Source organism: Vicugna pacos, chromosome 3, assembly GCF_048564905.1.
Source record: "Vicugna pacos chromosome 3, VicPac4, whole genome shotgun sequence".
NCBI lineage: Eukaryota > Metazoa > Chordata > Mammalia > Artiodactyla > Camelidae > Vicugna > Vicugna pacos.
The window spans coordinates 43687308-43714956 of record NC_132989.1 but is presented as its reverse complement, the minus strand read 5'-3'; the positions used below and the strand labels follow the sequence as shown (position 1 = coordinate 43714956).

General features: G+C 33.3%; 1 protein-coding gene and 1 long non-coding RNA gene across 9 annotated transcripts in view; one reads left to right on the top strand and one right to left on the bottom strand.

Annotated features, from left to right (window-relative positions):
* APC (APC regulator of WNT signaling pathway) overlaps positions 1-27649 on the bottom strand; it is a 124430-nt gene that overhangs the window by 55032 nt on the left and 41749 nt on the right. For all 8 annotated transcript variants that reach the window (XM_015238883.3, XM_031673168.2, XM_031673169.2 and 5 more), the window contains exons 2-5: positions 15176-15328; positions 7362-7446; positions 6003-6204; positions 1261-1369 (exon numbers count right to left, since the gene is read on the bottom strand). In XM_015238883.3, the coding sequence (XP_015094369.1) occupies positions 1261-1369; positions 6003-6204; positions 7362-7446; positions 15176-15310 (531 nt within the window). In that variant the 5' untranslated portion in view covers positions 15311-15328. The remainder of the gene's footprint in view (positions 1-1260; positions 1370-6002; positions 6205-7361; positions 7447-15175; positions 15329-27649) is intronic.
* LOC140695577 (uncharacterized) lies at positions 134-6234 on the top strand. Its single transcript, XR_012071230.1, has 3 exons — positions 134-220; positions 4742-4846; positions 6091-6234. It is a non-coding gene; the product is annotated as an uncharacterized lncRNA (long non-coding RNA).

The window sequence follows — 27649 nt, the reverse complement described above, 5'->3', positions numbered from 1 at the left end:
ATTAAAAAATATTTATGAAATATAAGCAATTCACATTGGCTGCCAATGGTCCATAATGTCTTGCATATCCTATTAAATAAATGTGATTGGCTATTTAATAAATTAATACAGGAATGATTTTTGTTTCAGATATTAACCAATCTCTCGAGTTGTCACATACATGACTGCATGCAGACAGTTGGACCCTAAATTTTGTATACTCCAATTACCAAAGTGAATGGTAAGGGAAACTATGCTTTGATATTTTCTTAAGTAAAAATCCCACCAAACCCTCCTGAGTTCCTAATCCTCATGTGCTAACAATCTCGGTGAACTCTTCTTTCACTAGCGATGTCTCCTTAATGCCCCAAAAGATATTAAGGACATCATCAGGAGGGGGATTTTTTGCCTCTCAAAATCCCGAATTCTAGGAGGCTGAGCATTCAAGCTTCTAGTTCTACTTCTCGCCAGATTGCCCACACAAGAAAGTGGCTAGCTATGTGTTTTGGAAAAGGTGTTCCTTCTTTGTAGTTTTGCATTTTGCTTATTATGTTCTCTCAAAAATGCTATTATAAAATGAAAAATCTAAGCTAAGAGTGAAAGATAACATTTTAATTAGTCTATTTTTCTCTTTTTAAAAATTATTAAAAAATTTATGGACAACAGTTAAAATATAGTCTTGTTTAAAATTATTAATGTACTCCAAAAATGTTCTTATGTGTGCCATCCCATGTATAAAATAGGTGACATGGAGAGACTGGGTGGGGAGGGAGAGGCTGACAGGATTAAATTATTTTTTTACATAGTTCTATTTGTAAAACAAATTTTAGTTTTTGCAAAAAGCCCTAAGATTCATGCCAAAAGCTACTGTAATTTGTAATAACTGAAACAGAACTCATATTATCTCAAAGATAAAACTTTTATTGTAAAAGCTATCTGGCATGAGTCCTGTAATATGGTTCAAAAAACAGAGATGGTAATTAGCATCTGAACAGAGTATGTTTGGTAATTCAATACACAGAATAAAAAATCAGTTGCCTAGCTGAATCCTGAGTTCTTTAGTAATCAAACTTAAGAGATTTTCTTAAGAAGGTATTTAAAATAAATATGCTTGGGCATAATGAAGTTTCACCATCTTTATAAACAAAATTCATTAATTATTATATATTTAGGTTTAAAGTTGGATTAAACATATTACAGTTTACAAATAACTGTAAATGCAGGTATAAATTTATATATACTTTTAGATATAAAAGTAAGTCCTATTACCAATTTACTTACATTTTCAGTTAAAGGAAGACTATCTATTCTTTTAGTGAGATTCTGAAGTTGAGCATAATACCAGTCTTTTTCCTTTTCTTCTTTGTCAAGGTCAGCAAGAAGTAATGATCTGTTTTAAAAAAAAAAGATAAATTCATACAATGATAATATAGAGCACATAACAGTAATTCTTTAGGGCAAGGGGAGGAGTGGTAATTTGGTTTACTTATTTCTTTATTTTTAGAGGAGGTACTGGGGATTGAGCCCAGGACCTTGTGCATGCTAAGCATGTGCTCTACCACTGAACTATACCCTCTCCCCTAATAATAGCAATTCTTATCAGCTGTAATTGTAATGTTCTCTATGTAACTATTTATAATGAACAAATGAACATTTTATTAATTTCGGATTTTTAAAGGTGGGACTTAGAATATTATAATCATTCAAATTTGAGTAATAAAAAGTTTTAATCTTTTTCACCTAAATAAGATGGTAACTATTCTTACTAGAATGTTCACATCTCAACTGAAAGCTTTCTTCACATTTATAGCCTAAGAATTTGATGATGGTTTAGATTAAGAAGTACAGATATTAAAAACCCCAAATTAATACAAGAATAAAAAGTTTAATAAAGAAGTAAAGAAAAGCAGTAATTATACAAAAAAAAAAAAAACCCAAAAAAACCAAACCTAGAGTATAGGGAACTACTGCATTGGACACAGATGTAGCTTTCAGCTTCTCAGCAGCCAAAATAATAATTATATTGTCACTGTGTAATAAGAAGATATTCTGCGGAAGAGAAATATTTTCTTAACTTGGAATCTGAAGACAAATTTGTTACATAATTTCTGACAACCCAATTGATGATGTCCTCAATAACAATCTATATCAAGATGCTCTATATCCGATCATTATAAATGCAAAGTGAGAATGTTAACGGGAAAAAATCAGTAGGTACAAGAAGTATGTGATCTATCTCCTTTCGTATGGTTCTTTCCCAAAGTGACCACTACTATTCTCTTGTGTATATTTCCAGAGATATTCTATAAAATTGAATGGATGTATGTGTATATTTACATTGAAATTTTTAAACATAAACAGTAGCATATTATTATGTATGCTGTCATATAACTTTTTTTTTCCACTTAAAAATCTATCTGGGAGATCATTCTGTTATCTTCTGATATCTTCTGTTATCTTCTGATAACAGAATGATCTCCCAGATCATTCTGTAATGAGGTCCTATAGTATTTCTTGCCAGCTATGTAGATACTCATGAATCCACAAAGGGATAAACTATAACTGGTTCTGTGTTAGAGAGCATTTGGGGTCTTTCTAATCTTTTGCTATTATAAACAATGCTGCACTGAACAGCCTCATAATAACTTCATTTCACACATGTGCAAGCATGTATAAAGATCAATGCCTAGGATATGTGAATTTTTAACTTACTGCCCTTATTAGGTATTATACCAATTTACGCTCCTGCCACTTTCACCAGTGTAAATGTTTTATAAAACTTAAAAAAAAATTTTACATATCTACGGTTTAAGAAAACCAGTATATCACTATAGTTTTAATTACTTATAGGACCTCATATATTAAGAATGATAGCCCTTTGTCAGTTATAAATATATTTTCTCAGTTTATCACTTGTCTTTAAACTTTGTTTATAATGATTTTGCTGTGTAGAAAATTTTGATTTTCCTGTAGTCAGATTTCAGGATATTTTTTATTATGGCTTCTGGGGTTTGCTCTTACACAGAGAGTTGTTCCCCACTCTGATATTATTGCTTTAAAATTCTATTTGATTGTATTTTCTTGGAGAATATGTATGCCTGTGAGTATGTGGAAGGTTCTAATCCTGCTAAAATTCCCTTTCCTTTACTGAGAAGCATTAAAAAAGTAAGAAATAAGCCTTCACTTTTGATGTGGCAACCTCAGTAGTGAGGGAATTCATGGGGAGGAAGCAAGCCCCTGCTTATGATATGAAAAGCTGAGAGTGTGTAGACCAATGAGAAACAGCCCCCTCCCTCCCATTTTTGACAAAAGCAGCAAGAGAAAGCAATAGAGAAAGCCTGAACCTCTTTCACAAGCTGGATACCACAATTAGCATAAGAATGAGATGTCATTCTATTCTTCAATGTTCTCTGGTGAGGACCTGCAGGACGTACCAGGACTAAGGTGGGGAAATGAGGGACAGATGCTACTTCCTCTGATTACTCTCCAATAAACAGGCTTATTTAAATAAGAGCTGGGTACTAGAAGTACTTAAATTGATAGGCTAATGTTAGTAATGGTGGTGGAATGAGGAAAAGGTTAGGGAGAATAAGGGTAGGTTGTTACTATCAAGCTTAAAATAGAACTGCAGCAAAATGCTCTGGAAGCCTAGGTTATTGTGCCTTGAACCAAAATGGTAACAAGTGGTTAAATGATACGAGTTCATCTTGTAAATCCCACAACAGTGCTTAAGACTCAAAACTGAAACAAGATCTAGACCCAGAAGCTCATGGGTCTTTATGGTTTAGTGTACTAAAGGCTTATTTAGTGATTGTCAACAGTCTTCCTTAAAATGTAATCATCATGTCTTCTTAGTCCTCTAGCAAACTCAAGGTCATCTAGAAGAGCATGGCACACATATATTAGGTGTTTAACAAATATATGTTAAGTGTTTTAATGGCTAACATGACAATAGCTAACATTTATTGAATGTACAAGACGTAGTGCCTAGTACTTATAAAAAAACCTAACTTTATCCTCATAACATCTTTTAAGGTAGTTATTCTTATGCTCATTCTACAGTCTGGAAAATAGATTCAAAAAGGTTATGGACCTGGGTGTGAGTCCTGGCTTGACTACTTTCTAACATTTATCTCACTTATCTTGGGCAATACAGAAAACAAGAAAAAAAAAAAGAGACACAGAGAGAGTTAATCTATGACTTAAAGGGATGTCTAGAAAGAAATAGACAAACAGAGGGGGAAAATCATCGAGAAATAACAGAATTTTCAAAAGCTAAAGAAAATTAAATTCCAGATCAAAAGGGCACAGTAAGTATCCAGCATGGTAAATTAAGAAAACATGTATACCAAGGCATTCTAACAGCTTCAAAAGAAGAAAAATGGTTTCCTATAAAGGAATGTGAATCAGACTGGTATCAAATTTCTTATCAGTGACACTGATTATGAAGAAGGAAAATGAGTTTGAGCCTACTCCTAGCCAAACTAACAATCAAGTGTGAGAACAAAATAAACATTTTGTCACAAATCTTTAGCAAGGACTAAATTTACCTCCATCTGAACCAAGAGGACACAAGATAGACCAGAACCACACACACACACACACACACACACACACACACACACACACACACACACACACTTTCTCTCTCTCTCTCTCTCCTTCCTCTCTCTCTGCTAATAAAATCAGGACTTTACCTACAAGAAGCAAAGTAAGTTCCTAGGAAAGTCAGTATGCTCACATGCCCTTTACCTCTTCACAGAGCTCAAAGGGGACAAAGAGAAGGAAGACTGTAGACCCTGGCTAGCCTCTTATTTTTGAGGACAGTGTTTCCTTCACTGTCAGACAGAAATAGTCCTGGTTCAAGGTAAGAAACAGAAAGTCATGTAAACTCAAGAGTTTAACACTTAAGAAAGCTTTTAACACTACTTCTGGTTCAGATGATTATCCCTATTTTTTTTATAGACAGACACACCTACAACCAGAGAGAAAGTAGTAAAAGGTCTTCTGCCTCTCAGTGAGATATGTGAGGCATTTTCCACACATTAATATTCAATTTCCCTAACTCCACAGGGTAGAACCATAACTCTGTTTTATAGAAGGGAATAACACAAAAACTTAATGACTTGACCAAGGCCTCAGAGCTAACAAGTAACATTTATACATTTGAACATTTCTTCAAAGTCTAACAGAACTTTTAAGAATATAAAGACAATAAGGTAACAATCATGCATAAAGGAATTTATAATCTTTTAGGAGGTAAAAAAACACCTGACCAAGTTCTTGATAATGATACAGATTCTGCTATTTGTAGTGGGATGATTTTAACTTTAAGAAGAAAAGAATTCATACGTCAGCTGTGAGAAACCAGAATTCATTCTATACATCAAACAATGTTTTGTAGACATTGAAACTGATAAACTAAAAAATGATTCATTTGTGGGCACCTGTAAAAGGCCTTTCACCTTATACAGGATCTAGTAGTTATTTCATTTCAAAAGATTAATCTCTGATTAGAAATTCAATTAAAAATCAGTTACATACTTTAACCAGATATAACTATTGTGATTATGTGTATTACTCAATGTACAGAGGATCTGAAGTAGCCAAGTGACAAAGGAGAAGTTTAGAATCCCAAGAAAACTGCCTCCTCTATATTTTTAGATTTAACCTAAGTACAATCAGTAACATACTATTAAAAAATTTTTTTTTCTATTTTTTGGGAGGGAGGTAATTAGGTTATTTATTTATTTGTTTATTTATTTATATGGAGGTACTAGGGATTGAATCCAGGACCTCGTGCATGCTAAGGATGTCCTCTGTCACTGAGCTATATCCTCCTCCAGTAACATACTTTTTTGAATTAATAAATACAACATGCTAAGTGTTAAGCCCACCATACATAACTTCATAATTTCCATCTTATATTATTACAAAATAATAGCAAAAACTAGAGCATAAAAATTTACTATTTCTTTCTTTCTTTATTTTTTAAAGTTTACTATTTAATGAAGAAAAGTTACCTCTCTTTTTCAAGTTCTTCTAAATAACCGGTATTTTCTCTGCTTCCATTTACAAACCCTCTTCTTGAAAATGAACCCATAGGAACAGGACTGCACTCTCCTGAACGACTAGATACAGATCCTTCTCGGCTTCCAAAAGAACGGAGGGACATTTTTGACCGCAGTTTCACTCCTGGGAAGTTACTGCTATCTAAGTTAAGTTCTAAATAAAATAGAGACAAGTTTTTATAAAGCAACTGCTTTAAGTGGTCTAAAATATTGCTAATGCAAGTATATTATCTTTTAAAAGTGGTATCTTAGGTTCACACTTTACATCTCAAATTTTATTTGACTTTAATATAACTGAAAATACATTAGACATAGTACATAAAGCCTTGAGGAGTATTAAATTATGACAACTATTGAGCAGCAATTTATGTAGGAAACAGAGGAAATCCTTAACAGAAACGCTGATGCTCAGAGAAATTCACTGACTCCTGGTTCTAGGTAAATGTGAAGGTAGGAGAGAGAAGAAGAGACACAGTCCTAAAAAAAACAATCAGGCCAAAGCACATATGAAAGTGGCGGTGATCATTCTGCAATATACACAAATATTGAATCATTAAAAAAAAGTGTTCACTTTTTGGCTTAGAACCTTGCAACTTTAGATTTCTAACAGAGGAAGCCACAAATACACATGACTGAATAAACCATTATTTAGAAACAGAATGGCTAAACTTTCCTTCCAAAATCAGCTTGAGTTAGTAGGGGAGAAAGGAGGATGTTAAGGGAAAATTAGACAAAATGTCCTTCCTTAAATTCCTGCTAGATAAGAATATATTTTGGGGTCCAAAGGTAATTTCTCTGCCTAGCTTAAACTATAATTAAGCACTTACTGATTTGACATTTGAATTTTTAAGCAATAAAATAAGAAAGACATTTTTAAAAATTCTACTAAAAATGGCTTATAAATAGCTTTTATATATGAGAAGATAAAGCATTTCTATCCTGGATGAAACAAAGAAGGTCACTGCTCCTTCAAATAAAGCAATGAGCCTAGTCCGTGGCATACAGCTTACTAACAGCCTATTTAGTGACTGGCAGAACAGCAAAGAGCTTTAGAAGGAGCTGAAAATTATCAAGGAAGGAATCTAAAATAGTTTATTCAAAGCCAATTAAATGTTAACTGAAAAAATGACAAGCAAATACACTTTTCACATATTTGTACTTTAACAATTACATCCTAATAGGTAAGGCTATTATAACAAGAAAACCAATACCAACACTCTTAATCAAGAAAAGCTGTACTTAGATACATACACCTAAAGCTGACAACTGGAGTCTAAAGAAATTACTTTAGAACACTTTTTAAAAATCTACCTTTGAGACGCTCTAATAAATCAATCTGTCCAGAAGAAGCCATAGCTTCATCTTCAATACTTCCTTGTAGCTGTTTGAGTACTTCCTGTAAAAAAGAACACAGTATATTAACACGTCAAAATTCTAAGTAACTTTCTGAAGACATGATTCAAAGTTTCTTGGCATTTAGGTCTCCTGGGGAAAAAAGTTATTTCAGATCAATCTGAAAACATCATAGACTATAAATTACTCTACATATATTACCGATTTCTAATTATGAATAATAAGTTATATCCCAACAACAGTAATATTTTATGATGGTGATTATAGTCTCCATGCAGTATTTTATATACATATGGAACAACTAAGATACATTATCTCTAACTTTTGAAACAATATGATGAAGTGGATTATTCTCATTTTTCAGACAGATCAACTGAGACTCAAAGACTAGCCCTAGCCACAAAAGCTTTATTTAGAATCTGTATCTCTTAAGCCTGTACCACCATGGCCATGAAAAACAACACATTATAATATGCTATTTTATTTAACAACCCAATAAATAGCAAAGTTTTTCTATACCACATTTATGTACATTCTACTAGTACACTAATTTAAATTCAGCAGATAGTTAAATGACTGTATGCTCACCATCTCCTGAGTTTTGACCCACTGTTTCCTTTCCCATCTAAATCCTTGATACATTTTTGTCAAAGAATGCTGGAAACTAACTTTTATTTTCTACTAGTTTTTCTGTATGTTCCTCAATAATAATTTGTATCACTTTACATTTTACATATTCTGAGGCATTCCATTTTAGTTCACAGTAAAGTCTTCTGTTAGCCAATTAGATTTCCAAATTGCAAGACAACATATTTGAATATTTATGATCTTACAGCTATGGGCAGTGCTCCTTTATATGAAAATTATCCATAAAGAGACAGAAAAGGAAATCAATAAAATAAAAAAGGAGTGAATGCAGCAAAGACAATTTCTCTGGTTTATCTTGACAGTGACATTGTAAGCACTAAGAAAAGAATTCCTATGTTAATAACAAGAAATAGCCTGTAACCTTAAGATCTAACCTTCAAATAATAGACCATGTTGGAGGAAAAAGGCTGAGTAGATGCGGGAATGTGGGGGTGACTGATTACCATGTTCAGAACTTACGTCAGAGTTTATCACAACTGTGGGATAGGGAATAAATTTGCACAGGGATGCCTTTCTCAAATGAATGCAGATTACTTTAAAATGTGTACTATAAACATCAGGACACCATCTCTTCCATTAAGTTTGAGAACTATCACTATAGGCTACCTGTAGTTTTCAGGATCCTGATTCTCTTCCATCCATTGCTGCTTGTACTCTTTCAATGATTTTTTAATCTTATCCCTATTTCTTATAATCTGCAGTCTCACAATTCAGCAACTACCTTTCTTAGATAACTTCCAATTATGTCTCTAATCATAAACTCACTTGCAAGCTGAAGACTTACTTTCCCAGTATGACTGAGAGAGGCTTTGCATCTGGATGATATGCACTTCATATGTGAAAGTCCAAACTATCATTTTGTGCCACTACAACCTGTTCTTTGCCATGTATTCTTTCAGTTAAATGGCAGTAACTTCCTTTCCCTCCAGGTTCAAATCCTTAGCATCACTTCCTTCGCACCCCCAATCAGTTATCAAATTTTATACTCTACCTCTATGATTTCTCTTATAGTCACCCTTTTTCTATACTTACTGTCACTATCCTGGTTATTAACCCCACCTGCTTACTACTAAAACAATCTCCTAAACGGTCCTACCTTGCACAGAACTATCACTGAGACTTTTAAAGCACAGTTCTGCTCAGGTCTCTCTAAGTATTCATGTAATCACTACACAGAACATTTCTAGTACCTCAGGAAGTTCCCTTTTGCCCCTTACAAATCAATATTCACTCCCCGGAGGTAACCACTATTCTGATTTTTGTATCAATTTAGCTGCCATGCTTGTGAATGTCATATAAATGAACTCATACCGTATATAGTCTTTTGTGTTTCATGTTTTCTACACACCAAAATTCCTATGAGATTCATCCATGCTATTGCATGTATCAGTTATTATTTTTTTAATGCTGTGTAGTTATCCACTGTCTGATTACAGCTCAACTGATTAAGCTTTTATCCTCTTGATGGGCATTTGGGGTGTCAGCAGTTTGGAGGCTATTATGTAGAACATTACTATGCACATTCTTGTACAGATCTTTAGGTGGACATATGCACTCAACTTCTCTTGATTACACACCTGGAAGTTTACATGCTGAATCACAGATTTTTAAGTTTAAAAGAAAACTGGTGAATGGTTTTCCAAAGTGGTTGTACCATTTTATACTCCTACTAGCACAGTATAAGCATCCTGATGCTCCATGCTGGGCATGACCAGTGTTTTCAATTTTAGTGATTTAAGTAGGAATGAAATGATATTTGTACTTCCCTGAGGATAAAGAATGCTAAATCCTTTTATATGTGCTTACTGACCATTATCCTTCCTTTCTGAATTGTCTTTTCAAGCCTTCTGCCATATTTTAAAAACTGGACTTTTACTCTTTGTATTCTGAATCAAGTCCTTTGTCAGATATATGTATTGCACATATTTTCTTTTAGTCTATGCCTTGCCTTTTCATTTTCTTACTGGAGTCTTTTGAAAAGATTTTAAAGTTTTAAATTTGATGAAGTTCATTTTACAACTCTCTTCTTTTATGTCTAGTGTTTTATGCGTACTAAGAAATCTTCCCTACACCAAGGTCAAAGAGATATTATTCTATATTTGCTTCTAGAAGCATAAAGGAGTCTTCTGATTAACAAAAGTTCTTGGTTTTAATGACGTCCAATTTATTCTTTTTTTCTTTTATGGTTAGTGCTTTGGCATTCTATTTAAGAAATCTTTGCCTACTCTAAGGCATGAAGCTATTCCCTAAGTTTCCTTCTAGAAGGAAACTGTTCTGTCTTTCATATTTAGGTCTATAATCCTTCTTGAATTAATTTTTGCTTATGATTCGAGGTAGGGTTCTTGGTTCTTTTTGTTTTTGTTCTCCCTTCATACATATATTTAATTGCCCCTGCACCATTTATCAAAAAGACCACCCTTTCCCCACTGATCTGCAGGAATGCCTTGGTCATAAATCAGGTGACATATATGTGTAGGTATTCTTCTCAACTCTATTTCTGTTGGTCTGTCACTCTACTTACCACATTGTCTTAATAACTTTACAACAACCTTACATTAATTCTCAGCCACCACCTCTTTAAATATTACTTTTGCTTCATTCACTTCCCTGACCCTTCTGAGACTTTAATTACATTTGCCTGTATCTCTTTGCCTGTGTCCTTCATAACTCTTACATACTGTTTTTTGCTTTCCTTTTTTTTCTCTTGGTGCATCAGTTTATTTTCTATTGACCTTTTTAGATGTTCACTAATCCTGTCTTCTCACTAGTTCATTAATTCTACGTTTAACCTGTGGTTAAGCCCACCCAGTAAGTTAATGTCAAAAATATTTCAGTTCTAGAATATCTATTTGATTCTTCTTAACTATAGAGCACAATTTTCTGTCAAGATTTTCTGACTTTTCATCCACTTTATCAATCTTTTCTTTTTTTTTCAAGACGTTTATAGTAATTATGTTAAAGTCCTTGACTACTAATTATAACATCTGGATCATTGGATTCGTTTCTATTATCTCCCTGTTTTCTTGATTATCATTTTCCTGTTTCTTTGTATTTCTTGTAACTTTAAATGCCAATCATACAAATGATACCAAGAACAAGAAAGACTTAAGATCAGATTTTCCCTTAGAGAGTTTGCCTTTTCCACCACTCGGGTCTGATCTTCTCCATCCAACTAGGAACTGAAAATGGGTTGCAGTTGCAGTGTAAGTGAAATTCATATATGATTTGGTTCGCCAAGTTCCTTGAATGTGTCTCTCCTTTAAATTTAGACTGAAACTTGTGTGGAAGTATTCCTCTAGCAGGACCTTACTTCCTAACATTCTGCTCTCCTCATCCATCCCCAGCATCCTTCACCAAAGCAAGACTCAGCCAATGTCCCATGCCTTTGGAGAAAATTTGGGAAAATCAGTCATGCATTTGGAGTTCCTCTAAATGTCAATGCTTCACATCTGCCCAAATGTTTGTCTAGACCTCCAATAGTTTCTTTCCTCCAGTGGAGTCCTTATGCTTGTGCCAATGAAGAATCATCAGTCTGTACCCAGAATCAAGAAATATCCCTGGAGAAGAAAATCACCAGTGATCTCAGTTCATCTAGAAAGGGCTCTTTCCTCTTGGGAATTTTAGTTAGTACAATCCTTGATGACTTCACAGTTCTCCAATGTCTTTATAAGTATGATTTTTGTTTTTTATCCAGTGTTTTCTGTTTGCTGCAATAGGGCTGGCTGATCTGCATACAACATAAAAGAAGTCCTCAATTTTAAAGAGATTTTAAAAGAAAATGCAACACAACTGCAAAGCAATTCCAAATAAAATATTTCAAAAAGTGTTTTGAGAAAAGACAGCTTTTTAAATTAATATATAATATTAAAGCAAGAATATTCACTTGTATTTATAAATTCTGGAAGTTTGGTTTTAAAAAATTAGTGAATTACATTATATAATCATACATTATTTTAAAAAATTTTAAGACTTTAGAAAAATCAGATAATTATTTATTAGAGATGAAATGTGCTGTGGTGAGATCAGAGAATAGAAAATATTTATTGATGAGCAACTGTGTCATCTCCAGGGGGTTGCTACTTGACTCACTCACTCCTGTTTTCCTAAATATATCAGAGTTACAGATTCTTTTCGTTACCAGATACAAGTACTCTTGGTAATTAAGTCTTCAAAATTATGAAGTATGTCAATTTGGGCTTTTATTTCTCATTTTTTCTTATACTCTGAAAATAAAAGATATTTTACATATATATGGCTTTACAGTTTATAGAACAATTTATAAATACATCATTTTGCTAAAATATAAAAGATACAAATGGTCAATTAATATTTTACCTACAGATAATTTTTTCTATACCATGTCATCTCTTGGTTTAAATGCTTCACATCTCACCATATTTAAATTACTGCTATGCTCAGCATTTTCAACTAAATCAAACTGAGTTCTAGCCCTGGAGTAAAAATACAGTACATAATTTCTTCTAAGTTTAGCTATAACGTCTGTATTTATTTGATTCCAGGTCATCTAAATCTGATGAAATCTGTATTTTATTTTAATTATAGAAATGTCAAACACATAAATACAGAGAACAGTGTAACAAACGCCTGTGTATCCTCACATCTTGCCTTAATAATTATCAACTCATGGGCTTGTTTCATCTACACCCATAACCACTTCCTCCATTCCCCACCAACTCAAATTTATTTGGAAAACAAATCTGAGACATTATATTATTTTTTCTGTAAAAAATTCAATATATATATTTAAATAGGGATTCTTTCTAAACACAACCACAATGCCATCATGATACCTAAAAAATAAACATCTCCTTAATATTGTAAAATATACAGTGCTCACATTTTCCTAACTGCTGTACATTGTATTTCCCTGTGTGACTGACACATATTCACACAAAATATTTTTATAGTATCAATGACACATAATCAACAGCAAAGCAGTATTCTCTTTTGCCACTAGATGGTACTACTGCATAAATTTCAGAAATCCTGATATTATCTAGCTGGAGGAGACCCATCTTGCCTTCTATAGGTAAATATGTTAATGATCAGGAAACATAATTCCAGATCATACAATGTATTCCAAAGTCTAATAAGTGATTTTGGGGAGGGGGGAGCAATAACTATTGTTTCAAATTAACTTTAATCCAATGTAGGAAGTGTCAATGTATTCAAGTGTCTTTCCACAAATCAATATTCTAAGACAAAATTAACAGGTCTTAGTTTCTGCTCTTTAACAGCATAAAGCTTCTTAAGGAGAGATACATAAGTAATTTTAGTTTAAGGGTATAACTGCTATGATACCATACGCCCAATCCTAAAGAAATATGGATGGCTTTGCAAGAATATCTGTAAAAGCACTTGCCGAGTAATAATCAATTCACAGTTGAATTCAGGCATATCTTAAATAGTAATATTCATCATGTATATTATACCACATGGGTAAGTGGTCAATCTGATATTGTAGAAATTTAAGGATCTGACTTGTATTGTTACTCTGAGAGACATTTCACTTCACATGGAGATAAATCTAAAGATAGATTAAAATGTCTCCCAAAAATGAGTTTTGAATTTGTTCAAGTAGTTAAAAAAAAAACTTTAAAACGGATCTCAAAATTTGGCACTATAAAAGAGAAATTTCAGATAGGCACACCAGGAAGAATTCTCTGCAAAATACACTTCTAAAGTAGATGAAAGAGTAGCCCTGCTGGGAATTTTAAATTCTGTATCTTTAAACTTTTTAAACCACATGCCATGCATAATAATTATAGATATACTATGGTGATCAGTGCTTAAAATACCAAACTACTCTTTTTTAACCCAGTAGGTAATTGATTCAGCTGTTTTTAAGGTCACCCATAGTTTGAGGTGAGAAAAAATGTTTCTCTATATTCTATCTTATTTCCAAAAGGATTTGAGGTAGGTATCTCGGAGATCTGTCATTGCTGAGACAGTTTTTATCAAGAAGTAGACAAGTGCAGAAAAGATTCCATAGACAGAAAGACAGATGGATAGAAAGAATAGTACATATGAGTAAAAGGCAGAACTGTTATGATATTGATTACCAAGGGTAAAAGAGAAGCAAAAATAGTTCAGTGATATACAGAAGCTTGAAAAATAAGGGAGACCTCAATATGCATGGAAAAAGAACTAGAAGAGAATTGGAAATGATTAAGGAATAAGAGTAGTGAGCAGACAGGAAGAACAGGGTCAGGAACCCTGATGTTAAAACAGCTGAGGGGTAGAAATAACACGTATCAGGAAGAATTTTTAAAAAGGGAATGAGGTAACAGTTTTGTTGATGATCTCTATTTTATAAAATTATTAAATTCAGTGAGAAGAGAATCTGCCTAAATAGCTGAAATTTAAAACAGCTAGCCCTAGCTAAAGTTTTAACTTCAATTATTTTGAAAACAGATCATATTTCCCCCACTGCAGACTAAATATTTTATAATTTTTCTTGGAGGTTATCACAGCTTTTCAATGTGATATGGCAAATCAATTTCAGGGGCTGAAGGTGTTATGGAAATCATCTCCATTAGTGCAATGACTATTTTCCAAATAAGGCAACTTAAGTCTAAGGTGATGCAGCTCAGTTTACGGCAAAACCAGGAATTAGGACCAGGTACTGACTTTCAGTTCAGGTCTCTTCCCACTAGGGCACCCTGATTTTCTTGATCATCTACCATTGCAGCTCTTAAGTGAAGACAAGATCTGAGAGTTGTGGAGGATGACTATATTTAATACTTAAGATATTTTATGAATATCTTTAAGATATTTTATAAAGTTGTGAGGCTAGTTTCTATGAATTACACAGAACACCCAGTCTCTCTATAGTGATAGTGAAGTTGGTCCCTCATTTTTTAATCTTAAAAATAACTAACTAGTCACTAGGATTTTACAATCATTTTCTTTATATGATTAGCTGGATGAATTCAGAACATTTTGTTTAAAAATATAAATGTTAACTTTTGCCAGAAAGAGCTTAAATATTACTGCTTAACTTAAAACACACTTTTAGGTAAGTGAAGTGTCTAACCCCAAGTTTATAGGAAGGAGTACTGAATCAAAATGGATAAACTACAATTAAAAGTTAGTCTTGATACCTTCATATTAGATGCCTCAGTTTCCAGTTTTGTAAGATGATTGGAATTATCTTCTAGCTCTTGTCGAAGATTTGAGTTCTCCATCTTCAGTGCCTCAACTTGCTTTAACAACTGATCATATGAAGCTGCAGCCATCCTTGGCTACCCTTGGACCTATAAGGTTAAAAAGGATTTTGAAATTCACTACTAAAAAATATAGTGGCTGCTTGTTTACAAAGAAAGGAATAAAGAAACGAAACCCTGGGGACATTTAATAAGAAGAATTGTGTTAATGTGGTAGTTTCAGTCTCAAAACAACACTGTGCAAGTAACAGCGTCTTTCTAAGGGAACGGAACACTGGGGTCCTAACTGAAGACAAACAGGACTAAAATAGAAGAGAACTTCACTAGTGTTTGAATACATTTGCCTTTTCACAGGTGGATGAGATTTCTCTTAGGTTAGAATTTTTTCAAGGTTTGTAAGATATTTTAAATGGTTTTACAGGCAAAACTTGGGAAATATAATCATTGATAAGAAATTGATTTATATTGGTAATATTAATTTCTTTCTGGATTTTGTCCAATAGTCACATAATTTTACAGCAAGAATGGATGAATGAGATAAGGTATTGCATTCTATCACTTCTCGTTTGATAAAAGGCTAATCTTAAACATTATCCACAGGGAAATATGAAGTTCCAAGAAGGCCTCATTAAAAGGGCAGTCATTTAACAAAATAGACACAAGGGAAAGGATTAGACCAAGGCTTCAAATCTTTTGGATAGAAAGATGATAATAATTACTAATATAAAATTCTATTACATTTATCCAAAAGGATGAACATAATAGGCCATGCTCTGGCATATGTGTCTTGGGACCACTGTGCTCAGACTGAGGCCAAAAGACACTTAAAGGAAAATGGATGATTTTAGGAGTAGAGACTCAAACAGAAGTGATGCAGAGCCTGGCAATTAATTATATGACAGTGAAAGAAGGGAAAAAGAAAGATATAGAAGATAGTCAGGTAGTAAGAGGTCCTTGGTCTGAAGTATTAGAGAATGCTAGGACTTATGTTAAGACCAACCAATTTCCAGATGATGTTCTTTTTAGTTTAATCTCAAACTCACTTGGGAATAAATAAAATCCTACCTATCCTTAAGAAATAAAAAATATAACAAAGTTTGTACTCAAGCAATACTTAAAGATATGGACATAAAAACAAGTTTCTGTAATAAAAATGCACTACATAAAATAAGGCAGACAAGTTAAAACACTGGCTAGTTATGACAAAATTGGAGTCCAGCAACTGGAAGGTCCCTAACAAGAGAAATCAGGGGACTTAAGTCTCATCTGTTCTCCAGCAGCTAGAGGCAGTGATAATCCTGGTGCAACCCTCTGTCACCTGAGGAGGAAAAGAAGTCCTGGGAAGTTGGGATCACTCACAAAAGTCTTCAAGGCTGAAAAGAATGAGCACTAGACTTGTATTTGGAGATCTGGGTCTTAAATTCAGTCTTGGTCATGGTTTTACCTTTGCCCTTTTATTTTAATTCATTTCACCATTTGTAAAATGGACATTTACTATCTGCTCTAATTTAATTCACAGCGATACTGTTAAAATTAAGTTACAGAAGGAAGGTCTAAAAATAAAAGTGCTGTGTAAGTAGTAAGTATGTTATATTATAAAATACACATGAAACATAACTTCCTTAGAAAGACCTAACTTTGACCTACCGTTACGGAAGTCCCAGTCCCCTGACCAATGGACAAGAGGTAAAGAAGTAATTCACTCTCTTGAAAAGGACAGAAGAGATGCCTCAAAAATAAAGGAGGAATTCATAGGTGGGATCACTTATCTGTTTCACACCATACCATTAATAAGCAGATCTGGAAATAGATAGCACATTTAAAACCACGTGACAGAGGTGGGGAATCTGACAGTATTTCATAATTTAAGCCCTAAAATTCTCCATTTCAAATAAAATGTTAACAGCTTACTTTGCACTCAAATAATACCAAGAAAAGGCAGTAACAAAGAGAAAGAGATAGGTACCCAGAAGTATGTTAAGACACAGAGGTCTTACACACCAACCGCAAAAAGAGCTGGATGGGCAAGATGAGGAAGAGACTACTGAGTGCGCGCTTTGCTGGAGCGAAAAAAATTCATTCCCTCAGATGGACAATTAAAACATTCAATCATTGTTCCCTCCCCTTTAGAATCAAATCGAATTTAAGTCTTTTCTGCTCTAGACAGCAAGGTTTTTCATGAAATTTTACAGGAAAAATGAGAGTAATATTTTGCCTTATATCCTTTTAGGATATTGCAGCCATCCCTGACAAAACTGCTTTCTGAAAAATTAAAGAAATCATTAATTTACTTTAGAATGACTTTTATACAATTACAAGAATTTCGTATCAAATATTTCTTAAATGCAGGCCACTTGGCAACATTTTAAAAAAATCAAAATTTAATTCATGAAATGGAGAAAACTTGTGAATCTTTAACTTTACTGAGAGTATACAAACACCTCAATTTGTTTTTCAGTAAAGATGCCCACTAAAGAGATCTTTGCCCCTTAAGAGTAGGGTAGGGGAGAAGAAAGCAAAAGGACTGTCATTTACGCTTTTACACAAATGTTCACTGCGGAACAAATTTACAAGTATCCTTAGAAATTAACGCAAGGAGGCTGAAAAGTTTAGGCAAGCAAGGGATACTCAATTAGAATTAAATCTGGAGGATTCTTTATCATAATTTAAGAAATTTGCAATCAACTTTTAAAAATTAGTCAAGCTTTTATTGTTTTGTTTTAATGAATTAAAAAAGATGTATTTGCCAGTACTTTTAGATGGTAAAATGATAGGAGAGGAAAATACCAATAGAAAGAGAAGAAACCGAAAGAATCAGAAAACATTACTTTGTTCAACTCCATGCAAATCAACTTGAAAACCTAAATGAAACAGATAATCAGACAATGTAATTTATCAAAACAAACCACATAAAGATGGAAAATCTAAAATTTACAAAAATCACTATTAGAAAATAACATTATTCAACATATTAATGGATCTACATAGAAAAAAAATTACCATATCAAAGGTGATGAAAAGACTCTTTATAAATTCAACGCTCACTCTTGTTGAAAATACTGAACACAGAAGGACACTTCTTCAACACAATATATGTCAACCCCCAAATCAGCACCATACTTAATGTGGAAACACTCAATATACCATATTCCTAAAGTCAGGGAAAGCTGTTTTTACCACTCTCACTCATTATACTAGTCAACACAACAAAGAATGAAGTTAGCAAGGAATACCACTGGTAGATGATACAGTTATATATCTAGAGTATAAAAAAGAATCAACTAAATATTACTATAAGATAATTCAGTAATTTAGTGTGGTACAAAACATACAGAAATCTCTCCTTTATATGTGCCAAGAGAAACCAAGTAAAGAGGAAACGGAATAAAATATCTTATAACACTTCTGAAAGACAAAAAGGTAGGTTTCAACAAATGGGAAGACATATCTTGTTTGTGCATATAATGATTCAGGGTCATAAGGATGTCATTTCTCCCTAAGTTAATTTATAAATTTTATACAGTTCCAATATAAATACTATACAAGATTTTTTTAAAATTTTGTTTTCTGCAGTTAGACAACTGGAAAAATCAAAGAAGCAAAAAAAGGAAAATATGAAAAGAGACGAGCAGGAGTAGACCTACCTACCACATATTAAAATATTGTACAAAACCATTATAATTAAAATCATATGTAGTTAACTGTTTTGTAACAGTAAGTTAATTTCTTAGTTCTGACTGTTATACTATGAATGTGTAAGATGTTAACATTAGGGGCAGCTGAGTACAGGGTTCATGGGAATTCTCTACTATTTTTCCAAAGCCCAAAGCCATTTAAAAATAAAAAGATTAAAAAGCTATGATACTGGCATCTGATCAATCAGGGAATACATTTTTTAAAAAATTTCAGAAGTAAATATATGTAAATTTAGTCATGAAAAGGTAACATCTCAAACACATGTGAAAAGATGAACTTAAATAAGTGGCAGTGGACACAGGACAGTCATGAGGAAACAGACAGAACTGCACCTATTCCTTATACTATACACTAGGAGAAACTACAAAAGGACAAGGAATTTAAATGTTTAAAAACATCATGTGGCATTTAAATTATGAAAACAGCGCCCTTTTAAATTCAGGATACTAAAATGGAATACAGCCTCTTCCAAATAGGCTATTATGGATCTATGAACATTAAATTTTCACTGATTTGTTAATAGGTGTAAGGCACATGGAGGGCCTGTTGGAGCTCTAAAGTGGTGATGTCTAATTTCAGCCTGGGAGTAACACATCGGGTTTTTAGGTTACTTCAAACAAACAGGAAAGACTTATTTGCTATAAAAGCATAACTATTTTAAAATAAATATGATACATCCATGCAGTGGAATATTACATTGGCATTAAAAGAATAAGGTTGATGTAAAACCCAACAACAACAAAAAAGGCAAAAACAAAAAAAGAGAGTGCAGATCACTATGTCTCATATTGTCCATCCTGCTCTAGTAAAAAATAAAAGGACTGTATAAAGATAAAAATGTCATTGAAAGGACATACAAATATACAAGCATTGACTCTGGAAAAAAGGTCTCAGGTTTGCTGAGGCTTTTCCTTTTTTTTTTTTTTTAAATTGAAGTACCACCAGTTACAATTTATCAATTTCTGGTGTACAGCACAATGTCCCAGTCATGCATTATATATACACACATACATACATACACATATATTCGTTTTCATATTTTTTTCATTACAGGTTATTACAAGATTCTGAACATAGTTCCCCATGAAGTGTTCTTTTTCACTGTAACCTTTTGTATGGTCTGAAGATCAAAGCAAAGTTGGTTCTTCTGAAAAGACTGAACATGATTATGGAGAGAGAAGAGCCCAAACATTTAAAATGAACAAAATTCAAAGGTGGGGGTGAAATGACTCAAGCAGCAGCAGAAAACCTTAACAGTTCTACAACTATTGAAAAACTGAAACAGTAGTTAAGTATGTCCCCTCCTCCCAACACAAAAAATACAAGATCCAAATGGTTTTACAGATATCTTCTACCAAACATTTGAGAAATAAATCATTCCAACTATACAAACCTTCCAAGAACAGAAATACAGGAAATACTCCCCAATGCATTCTATGAGGCCCATACAATTATAAAAGTCAAAAGTAGTGTGAAAAAGAATAATCATAGGTTAGTATCATTTATGAATACTGATACAAATATCCTAAACAAAATATCAGGAAAACAGAATACAATAGTACACAGTAAAAAAAAATCTACAGCAGAATCATGCTGAGTTTACTCCAGGAATGCAAGGAATTTAACATTAGATAATTTATATGTCATTCACTACATTAAAATACTAAAGAAAATCCATATAATTATCATTAGTCAAAGAGAAAATATTTGAAAAAAAGTCATTATCTATTCAACATAAAAAGTCAATAAACTGGAAGCATAGGGAACACGCCAAAAACTTACAGTAAACATCATTCTTAATAGTGAGATATTAGAGGCATTCTTTTAAAAATCAAAGACAAGTTAAAGATGTCTACTATTACTATTTCTATTCATCACAGTCATGGCAGTTCTAATTAGGATAGTAAATTTTTAAAAAGGAAAGAAAAACGACTGGAAAGGAAGAAACAAAACAAAAATCTAAAGAAATATGAAAATTTAATAAGTTAGATAAAAAAGAAAATCAGACTGAACCTCACCTATTTTTTAATTCTTTTTTCTTTATTTAACAACCAATGTATGTCCTTACTCTCCATTCTACTTCTCTTCCTTTTCTCTACTAAGGTCCTGTAGGTGGCGATATTCAGTCTTGTATCTGCTATATTCTTTCCCCATGCCTTCCTTTCCTTTCCATTCTGTAAATGGCTACATTCATTGCTGGACTCCACCCAAGACCATCCCAAGTGAGGGCAAGCTCCAAGATGGCCACCAAAATCACCTGGAATAGGAGTTGGCAAACATTTTCTGCAAGGAATGGATAATAAAAAAGGCTTTGTAGGCCATAAGATTTCTGTTACAACTACTTGACTTTATTGCTGAAGCACAAAAGCAGCCACAGATAATACATAAATAAATGTACATGACTGTGTTCAAATAAAACTTAGTTTTTTCAAAACTGGTGGTAATCTGTTGACCTCTCACCTAGAGCATGAATTCCCAATTATGGCTTTCAAACACCCCAACTATCCCACATAATTTCAAAGGCTATTAAGAAGAAATTCTCAAAATTAATACTTTACTTTTAAATAACAGGAAGTAACTTGCTGTGCTGGAAAGAATGGAGACCTAGGAAGTCTTAAGGTCTTTGATTATTTTTCAGCAATCATTTTAATTTCCATGATTTCTTCTTCCTCCAGAAATTTGTTGCAATCTTGATCTGGCTCCCTCTCATTCTGTGGTATCGTACTGTAAGCACATAATTTCTTTAAATCTTTTTTTCTATCACTTTATAATGCGGTCTTAAGAGAAAGAGGAGATAAATGCAAATGATTAATTCACTAACTTGTGTCAGAAAGTATTTTTGTCATTAAGATTTTTAATTCATATAGAATTTTTATTTTGTAATAGTATGAGTATATAGTTCTTTAACTGTATTGTGTGCCATATGGATAACCGATTACATAAGCACTATTCATTAACCAAAACATTTTCCCAGTGGACAGAAATGTGTACCTTATTATATGCCAAATTCTCATGCATACATAGAATTGTAACTGTGCTACATTTATATTAATTTGAGATAGATTACATTCCTATGATATTAAATCTTACATCTCTGTGTCATGAATAATTCAGGTCCTTCAATCAAATTTTCTACTTTCTTCAAGAAAAAGCCCTGTGCATTTTTTATCAAATTAATTTCTGGGGTTTTTTTGTTGTTGTTGTTTGAGTTGCCATGAATGAAACAACACCATTCCCTACCAGATATTGCTAGTACAGATAAAAGCTGATTTTATTTAATACATATCCCTTAAGGACCCACCTTATCAAATTATCCTATGAATTCTAACAGATTTTCCTGTAGATTTCTGGGTATGCAATCATATAATCTGTAAGTAAAGATCATTGTCTCTTTTTTCCCAATATTTACACTTCATTTCTTTTTATCTTTTCGTTAGCTTGAAACTTCAAAATAATGTTGAACAATAGTGATCTTATTCCTGATTTTAATAGGAATGGTTTAGTATTTCATCATTTAATAATCTTAGATTTCAGTTAACTATAACATGTTTAGGTATTTTTCTTTTATTTAAAAAACTGTATTAGGAGTAGCTTCAAATGATTTTATAGCACCTTTTCATATAACATATAACCACAGTTTTTTCTCTTAATTTGCTGATGCTGTAAATTATCATATTTTGTCATTTTGACCCATCTTCCATTCTGCAATAAATAAACCCTGCTTGTTCTTATTTTTCAGTATTTCATGTGGAATTTTTATAAGAGAAACCAGTTTAAGATTTTTACAGTATTTTAAAATAAGGTATTAATTTTATGCTAAGTTTACAAAATAAATTGGTAGGAAGTTTCTCATCTTAATTTTATATGTTCTAGAATAGTATGAAAAAGAATTTGTCTAGCCTTTGGGAAAGTCAGACGGAATTCAGATCAGAAAGTGCCTGTTTAGAGGAAAGATTTTTGAGTACTTTAAAATTTCTTCTGTGGTTAAGTCTTTTCATGCTTTCTTCATCTTCTTGTACCAATCTGATTCATTAATAGTTCACCAGTAAATTATCCATTTTCTGTAGCTTTTCAAGTATGTTAGTTAGCACAGAGTTGTATATATTCTTTTAAAAATTTGTCTCCTTTCCCATTCATGCTTTTTGTTTTATCTTTTGTTCCTTAAACAGCCTTTGTAGGGTTTCATCTATTTTATTGATCTTTACCCCCAAAAAATCAACTTTTGGTGTTATATGTCCTTTCCACTATTTTGTTTTCTATTTTATTCATTTCTGCATTTACCTTTACTAATTATATTCTCTTATTTTCCACTGGTTTATTTTGTTTTTTATTGTTAAATTGAGTATTAATTCATTTATTTCCTTACTTTCTTTACATGTTCATTTGTCACTTTCTTCTTTAATAATATATATATTTAAGGTACTAATTTTCTTCTCAGTACAGCCTTAGTCATGTTTCATACGTTTTAATACCAAATATTTGCCCCTTTATTATTTCTTGGTAATTCATAATTTCAATGTTGATTTCCTCTTTGACTTGGTGATACTTCAAAGGTTCTTCTCAATTACTAGGTGTATAAGATGACTTTTGAGTCATCTTTTTATTGCCTTAATTTATTGTTTTTTAGATTGACTGGAGATTGTTGCCTATAAAATTGTTACCATTTAGATTCTTTAAAGGTTTGCACTGTAGTCAAGAATAAGACTAATTTTTATAAATACCTCACTGAAATTTAAAAAAAGGAAAAAGTCTACAAAGTTCTCAAAATTCTATACATGTCTAGTGACTGGAGCATACTATTTAAATCCTCTATATAATTTCATATTTTTTATTTGATATGTGAAATTTAGAAAGCCTACCACTTATTGCATACTTACAACATGTCATGTACTATAATAAGTGTCTTACATATATACGTATGTGTGTGTGTGTGTGTATATATAATTTAATCTTCACAGATGTGAGGTAGGTATCACTTATTTTAGAGTTAAGGAAGATAGGACTTCAAAATGGCAAACAATTTTAGTAAAAATGTAGATCAAGCGGTTAAGCCAGGATTCATACTCATAATTGTTCCCAATGCTCATACTCTTAAGACCATGCATTACTACCTCTACGTGGCTTTTATGATCTGTTATACCCAATAGCAATCTATGTTCTGAACTTATTTTGAATTAAGTCCCAGCATAACCCTTCTCAAGTAATTCCCTCCTCACTATTCTATACAAACTATTTTGTACTTTTGCTCATAATTCATCTCCTTTTTGAATGCCCCTTCCTTTTTCCCTCTGCTTTGTTATAACACATTCCCATCCTTTAAGGCCCAGTTCTGTTGCCTTACATAAAACCTTCTTGTCTCCTACAGCCATTGAGTCTTCCTGTTGATTGTACAGTAAATACTAGACAACTTGGTTTAAGTGTTCTCAGTTACTCCATTTTACTTTGGCGAGTTTTGTTTTCCACCATTAAGACAAGGTTTATATCTAATACTTAGCTTTTGTAATTCGTAAATGTTTTACTCAGTGATAACCATGAAAAGACATGCAAGAATAAACAGAAATAGCACTTTATCAGCCATGTAAGACAAAGAAGAAAAGAAAGAGCACACAAATTTAGGTAACGTCCAATATGACTCTTCCATTAAAAGAGTAAGATAATGGATTTCTCTCTATGTTAATTTAAATCAACAAACATTTGAAAACTTAAATATTCACAAGGTAGTACGCAAATACCATAATGAGGTTTTGCAGGTGGAATTGTGTTTCCCAAAGTATGTTCAATCACAGGTGGCTAACCTCCAGTACCTGTGAAAAGTGACTTCATTTGGAAACAGGGTCTTTGCAGATGTATTCAAGTTAAAATGAGGTCTTATTGGATTAGTGTGGGTCCTAAATCCAATGACTGGCATCTTTAAAAGAAGGCCATGAGAAAAAATGAATAAAGAGACACAGGGAAAACTACATGTGACAATGGAGGCAGACTGGAGTGTGGCAGTTGCAAGCCAAGGAATGCTGAAGATTGACAGCACCCACCACAAACTAGGGAGAAAGGCAAGGAACATATTCTCCCTCAGAGTCCCCAGAAGGAACCAACTTTGCAGACAAATTGATTTTGGACCTCCACCTTCAAGACAGTGAGTGAATAGATTTCTATGGTTTTAAACCACCGATGTGTGGCACTCTGTCACAGCAGCTCCACAAGACAGGGGAAAAGATAAACTGACATGTTCATTATTCTCCGGTATCTTATTATCTAGCAAATAGGTAGTATTCCAGGAGAAAGGGTAAATAGGATCAGTACACAAATATATCACACGTTTGTGTCCCACCTTGCATTCTCTTGGCTCACTCTAGCTCTAGTCCTTGCCACATCAATCAGCTCACTGTAGAAATAAACTGACAGCATGTCAGCTGCATCAGATATCCTTCTGCTTTCTGTCCTAGGACCTCTGTGAACCCTAGTGTGGGCCCCCAACATTCATGTATGTACAACCTATAAAACAGTGAACAGTTGATGGGGCAATCCTTGACTAAAGGGGAACGGAGCTAATACATATAATTCTTTTCCTTAGGTGGACAATTCTATATGGCTCCTCTGAAAGTCCTGGCTCTCAGGACTTTCCAAACTGTCCAAAGTGGTGACGAACTTGAGAGTACATACTTATACTGGCTGTCCCTCTTTGCTATTTAACTCTTTTTAGGCCATTACTCCTGTTCCTGGATCACTTCCCAAAGCAAGTATTTCACAGAAGGTTTTGCCTCAAGATCCTAATTTACAGGGGACCCAGGCTAAGATACAAATAACTTACAATTCAAAGGCAAGTTTGGGTTCAAAAGCATTGATAGAGTCTCTGGGAGTCATATCTTGCTGAGAAAAATTGGACATAAGAGCATAAATATGAAGTAGAACCACATTATGGCTAGGTGACTTCACAATGTGAGGAAGATGAGGTTTGGACAAAGTACCCACAGAAATGGAATGATAACAAGCCTAAAATGCACAAGGCCATGCTGCTTTAACGTTTCTCAGTTTCTACTATAAACTACGACAGAACTATTATACCGATATAAATTAAGTGACAATAAAACCAAGAACCTAAAAATAGCTAGTGGAAAATATATTTCAGTACTCTTCAATGGATATCTGCTTCCCACCCTAGTTACCATTATATACAATACTATAAACAAATCTGGTAAATGAAAATCTGACTTTACCCCAAAAAGTAACATTCATTCACAAAAATATAACTTAAGAAAAACCCTGAAGCTTAAAACAAAGAGCTCACAGAGAAAAAAATATGACAATGCATGTGTATATGTTCATGTATGACTGAAAAATTGTGCTGAATGCTGGAAACTGACACAACATTGTAAAATGATTATAAATCAATAAAAAATGTTAAAAAAATTTTTTAAAAAAACCAAAAAACAAAGAAATATATGTGTATGTCTTTAAAAAAAAAAAAGAACTCTTATGTGTATGCCTGTAACAGACAGGATAATGGCCCCACAAAGATGTCCAGGTCCTAATCCCAGAAACTAGTGAATATGTTAACTTCCATGGCTAAAGAGACTTTGCAGATGTGAGTAAGTAAAAGATCATAACATGGGGAAATTTTCCTGGATTATATAGGTGGACCTACCATAACCACAAGGGTTCTTATAAGAAGGAGACAGAAGAGTCAAAGTCAGAGAAGGATATAAGACAACAGAAACAGAGTCAGAGAGAGAGATTTACTGTGCTGCTCACACACAGATGGAGGAAGAGGCCATGAGCCAAGGAAAGTAGTTGTCTTCTAGAAGATGGAAAAAAGCAAGGAAATGGATTCTCCCCGTGAGCTTCTGGAGGAAGTACAGCACTGCTGCTATCTTGATTTTGGTCTAGTGAAAACCGTTTTAGACTTCTGACCTCCAGAATTTTAAGACAATAAATTTGGGTTGTTTTAAACATTGTTTTGATAGGAAAAAATGCCCAATGATTCAGTGACCCTTCTCCAAAGGATAAACTCCAGTGAAATGTCATGCAGTGATTTTAAAATATATTCACAATTTCTCTGACATTATACCTTCAAAAACTGCAGCTTAATTTATCTCCTCTTATATGGGCTGGACTTGAGAGACTCTCTTCTAATAAAGAGTATATGGGAGAAGTGATAGTGTAAGACTTCTGAGACTATGTTATAAATGGATTCCTTCTTGCTTTTTCTCTCTGGGATCACTGGGGGAAGCCAGCTGCAATGTCACACAGACACTCAAGCAGCCCTATGTAGAGGCCCATGGCAAAGAATTGAGGCCTTCTGCCAACAGTCCAGAGAAACAGACTGAGTGAGCCATCTTGGAAGTGGGTCCTCCAGTCTAGTCAAGCCTTCAAATGACTATAGCCATGGCTGACATCTTAATTGTAACTTTAAGAGAGATTCTGAACCATAGTACCCAATTAAGACATTCCTAACTTTCTGCCCCTAAACTCTAAAATAATAAATATTTGTTGTTTAAGCCAGTAAGATTTGGGGGTAATTTACTGTTTACTGATCTGTAACTAACATAGTCTATAAGAAGTCACATACAAGGGTGTGTATCACAGCAAAGTTTGTGGTACAAGAGATCTGGAAAAAACCTAGGGCCTTCACACTTGATAGATACTACAGAACAATATACAGCATAGTTAGCATCGCAAACTAGATGGACATAAAGTAAAATAGATAGAGATCTTAAA